The sequence below is a fragment of the Carlito syrichta genome, unplaced genomic scaffold, assembly GCF_000164805.1.
Source record: "Carlito syrichta isolate Samal-C Ts95f unplaced genomic scaffold, Tarsius_syrichta-2.0.1 Scaffold135618, whole genome shotgun sequence".
Lineage (NCBI taxonomy): Eukaryota > Metazoa > Chordata > Mammalia > Primates > Tarsiidae > Carlito > Carlito syrichta.
Genome location: NW_007079714.1, coordinates 3937 through 8476, shown reverse-complemented (window position 1 = coordinate 8476; position 4540 = coordinate 3937). Strand labels below are relative to the sequence as shown.

Genomic DNA, 4540 nt, shown 5'->3' with positions numbered 1-4540 from the left:
GCCGCCCCCGGCCTCCCCGGCCTCCCGGCGGACGCAGCGGCCTGCTGGCTCCCGTGCAAGATTTGCAGGTGCTGGGCACGAGCGGAGGCCAAGGCTCAGGCCCCGCCCCGCTGCCCTGGCTCCGCCCACCCCCAACCTGGAGGGGCCCTGGAGGGGGCTGGGGAGCCGGCTAGAGCCTGACGCTACCCCTCCCTGGCTCTGGGACCCTCTCCGGGCCTCCATTTCGCTATCAGCCCCCCGTGCGTGGGCTCGGGCTTCTAAAGTGAGCTGAGTTCAAATCACCGTGCGACCTCCTGGCGCCTCAATGTCCTCACCTGAGGAAGAGGGGCCTCCTTTGAGGGAAAGCCGCAGGGGGGAGGCGAACCCAAAGCCCACGCGTGCTTAAGTGGCACCCACCATGCAGGCTCTTTTCACCAGTCATGTCATGTCACCCTCGCCACAGCCGGAGGCCGATGGGATGGATTCTCCCTCCCACTTTCCAGATGGGGAAACTGAGGTGAGACATTCCCAGTGACGGATTTCATTTCGCAAGAGAGAGAATGGGGGGCAGTGGACTCAGAGAAACCCCGGAGAGCAAGAGGAATCAGACACAGGCACCTAATCATGCCCATCCCCTACCTGGATCAGAAGGGGAAACAGGCCAATCAGAGAAGGGTTGGCAGCCCAGCAGCCTCAGAAGCAGGGGTCTCAAACTCAGTGGCCCTCAGGGGCTGAGGAGGTAGCAACACTGGCTAGGTGGGAATGGACTAAGGAAAAGCGAGGCCCCGTGGGGTGGCCACTGCTGGTGGGCTGTGTGGGCTCTCTTGTTACATCTTTTAGAGAACTTGTTTTTCCAGGGAATCTAGGATAGGTCTGTAAAAACTTCCTTTTCAGAATCTCTACAAGTAGGTCAAGCTTTTTTTTCCCCTTCAAATATCAGGTCCAAGAAAACAGAGCCAGGGGCCACATTCAGCCTCGGGGGCCCCCAGTTTGAGACCTCCGCCCTCTTGGAGAAAGCCAGGAAGCAGAGGCCCCGGAGGGTGGTCTGGGGCAGGTTCCTGCCCAGCCCGCCAGAGGTGCTCACCACTACGGGGGGTCGAGGCGGCCGTGGGGTGACTCCACTCGCTCCAGATCCCAGCTTTCTTAGAACCGTAGATACCGAAGGGGTTGCAGCGCACTTGCACGAAGTACACGGTGCCGGGCTTCAGGCCGGCCAGGCGGCAGGAAGTCTGGTTGCTCACGTCGTCCACCACCTGGGCAGGGAGGGCAGGGTCAGAGGGCGGGGCAGGAGCCCGGGCCAGGGGCGGGGCCGAGGCGGGGCGGCACCTTCCAGTCCACGCTGTCCTCCACGCGGTAGCGGATCTGGTACTTGGCTTGGAAGAGGAAATCCTTGAGCGCGGGAGGCGAGACCCAGCGCACGCTCAGCTGGTCCTCCAGGCCCCCGACGCGGCTCACGTGCACGTCCGGCGGGGGGTCCGTGGTCACTGTGGGGTGGAGCAGGGCTCAGTCACTTGGGGGAGGGGCTCTGCTAGGACCTGACCGGTCCCCTGGCACGGCTGGGTTCAGCGGCCCCCCGGCAGCGGGGCCCGTCCTCCCTCTGCCCCCACCTCCAGCACTGGTGGGCTACAGGATATAATATTTGGAAAACACTCAGCACCTAATTAATGTTAGCTGTTATCACCATTATTATCTGTGACGGGAGAAACATAATCCTATCTTTAAGGAACTATGTCAAGGTAGACCCTGCCTGGCTGATGATATTATTATTGCTGTGCCCAGAAGGCTGGGGGCTGTCAGGCCACAGGCCCCCTCGGAAGCCCCCTGCTGCGCCCCCCCCAACTGCCAACTTCCAGTTCCTTCCCATTTTCCCAAACTCCTTGATGTGACACTTTGCTGGATGCAGAGGAAGAACTGAGCCTTAGAACTTTCTTGATATAGTTTCAGGAAGGCAGGCTGGGGTTGGGGGTGCAACCAGGAATCTGGGGGGGGTTGAGGGTCCTTCCTGGGTCCTGGTGGGCGGCAGAACAGGATGGCCTCTACCCCTGAGGCCTTGGTGAGGGGCCGAAAGGGTTAAGGCACAAGCCTGCTTGGGGCTGAGAAACACCCTAATTAGATTAGGCCCAATTCTGCTCGCAGATCATCCATTTCCTGCCTCCCGCCTGCACCCCCAGCTCCAGGCCCTGGCTTCCTGGGGCGCCTCCCGACCTGGGCGCCCCCTCCCCTCTCCCCAGGGCCCCCTCCTGCACACCTGGGTCGCCGAGGGGGAGGCGGCCAGGCCAGGTGTTCTCTGCAGAGTAGGGGGATCCTGGCCATTTCAGGGGGCTGCGGACACCCAGCTACCTACCTTCCCGCCAGCCAGCGGGGACAGGTGTGGCTGGGGGGACAGACGGGACCCCGGAGAACAGAGAAGATGCTCGGGATGCCAGTGAGCCAGGCTGACTCTGGGGAGGGGCCTAGCAGACACGGGGGGCTCACCCACGTCCAAGATGTCCAGTGTGAGCACGTCGGAGCGGGCCGAGCCCAGGCGGTTGGTGGCCTCCACCCAGATCTCGTAGGGCGTGAAGAGAGCCAGGTCCTTGGGGACGTGGCAGGAGTGAGGCCCCACGGTGTGGTACTCCTCGCATGTATTGTCCTGCCCGTACCACCTGCAGGGACGGGAGAGGCACCAGGGCACAGGAGGGTCCCTTTTGGCCCCCAGACCTCCCTGCGGCAGCCCTGGGGGTGCAGATGGGATGTGGGGGCCGAGGTCACACAGCCAGCCTGGGCCCATATCACCCTGATGCCACACCAACCTCAGCTTGTATTTGAGGGAGTAGTTGGTGTGGAGGAACGTCTCCCCGTGAGCCCCGGGCGTCCAGCGGCAAGTCAGGTCCTTCATGTTCTTGGACCAGCAGCTGATGTTGAAGGGTTTCTCTGGGGGCACTGGGAGAGGGGAGGGTGCAGGGGGCTGAAGGCCTGGGCCCGCCGGGTGGTCCCCACCTGGGAGTGCAAGGAGGGTGGGCCGGGCCGTCTCAGCCCATCCTCAGAGAAGCCGCCTGTAGGTAGGGGTTTTCTTGAGGACTGTGAGGAGCGTCTTCATGCTCGGTCCCGCCCTGGGGACCCGCACAGCCGTGCCAGTGTGCCCACCGCTCAGCCCCAGGCCTCGCGCCCCTCTCCAGAGGGAGATGCTGCCCCCCGAGAGCTACCCTGGGGTCCTGGGGGCCCACTTACGGCCGACATAGAGGCAGGAGCCGGCCAGGATGCTGCCATCACGGGCGTGACACACGAGGTTGTCCCCCGACTGCTGCCTGGAGCCGTTGAGGTTGGCCAGGGCGAGGGCCAGGGTGGAGGCGTTCAGCACCCGGGAGAACTCGGGGGGCAGGCGGCGCCCATTGAGGGTCCAGTAGAGGCCCTCAGCAGTGGCCCCAGGCGGGTCCCCAAGCACCGAGCACGTGGCCTGCAGGGAGGAGCCAATGAGGAGCGTGGGATCCTGGGGGCTGATCACGGCAGTGTCTGGGGTCAAAGAGGAGCACCTGTCAGGCCTGGGGCGGGGCTGCCCCGAGCCCCCCCCCAACCTTGCCAGGACCTCCAGAGCTCACGCAGTCCTGAGAAGGAGCTGTTTATTATTCTCCCCATTTCATAGATAAGGAAAACCAAGACCCAATGAGGCCAAATGCACAGTCCAAGGCTGGTGGCAAAGCTGAGACAAACCCCAGGCTGCCAGACTGCACAATTCAGATCCTTCCAAGTGACTTCATCCCTACTCTTGCTCAGGGCTCTCTGAGTGGTCTCAGAACTCATCCACAGGCTGCGAGCAGTGGTTCGCCTGTAATCCCGGCCCCCTTTGGGAGGCCAAGGTGGGAAAATTACTTAGGGTGGGAGTTGGAGACCAGCCTGAGCAATATAGCAAGACTTCTACATCTGTACAAACAAACAACAACAAAAACTCAGGCAAAAATGCCCTTTGGGTCCAAGTGACTCTTCCTTTGCACACAGTTCTGACAAACACTATACTGTTTCTTAATTTTTCATTTTAACTTCTTTTTTCTTTTTTGGCAGTTAGAAGTAAAAGATTATGAGTTCTTTCTGTGATGCTCCCAAAGCCTCTATAATTAGGTCACTTTTTTTTTGAGTCAGTGTCTCACTCTGTCACCCAGTCTAGAGTGCAATGGCATACTCACGGCCACCGCAGCGAACTGATGGGCTCAGGCAATCCTCCCACCTCAGCCTTCCAAGTAGCTGGAACTACAGGTGCACATCACCATGCCCGGCTAATTTTTTTTTTTTTTTTTTTTAATTACAGAGACAAGGTCTCGCCATGTTGCCCCGGCCAGCCTCGCACCCATGGGCTCAGGCAATCCTCTCACCCCCACATCCCAAAGTGCTGGGATGACAGGCATAAGCTACCGCACCCAGCAAGAGAGGTCACTTCTAAAAAGGAGAATCCTGTTCCCTACTAGATGAATCATTAAGAACGCCATTTATTCTAAATACTGGGCTAAGGGTTTGCTGCATGTTCTCATCAAATCCTGCTCACTTTATGGACGAAATAACCATTATCAGGCAAGATCAAGCTTCCTTG

At 60.1% G+C, this 4540-nt stretch overlaps 1 protein-coding gene across 1 annotated transcript; it reads right to left on the bottom strand.

Moving 5' to 3' along the window:
* Positions 1-273: 273 nt before the first annotated feature.
* CRLF1 (cytokine receptor like factor 1) lies at positions 274-3491 on the bottom strand (the record flags this gene model as incomplete). The annotated part of the gene is made up of 6 exons (XM_021708244.1): positions 274-314; positions 1064-1232; positions 1306-1463; positions 2455-2624; positions 2772-2901; positions 3190-3491. Coding segments are annotated over 6 exons (970 nt in total), but the record flags the coding sequence as incomplete, so codon positions are not given.
* Positions 3492-4540: the final 1049 nt, after the last annotated feature.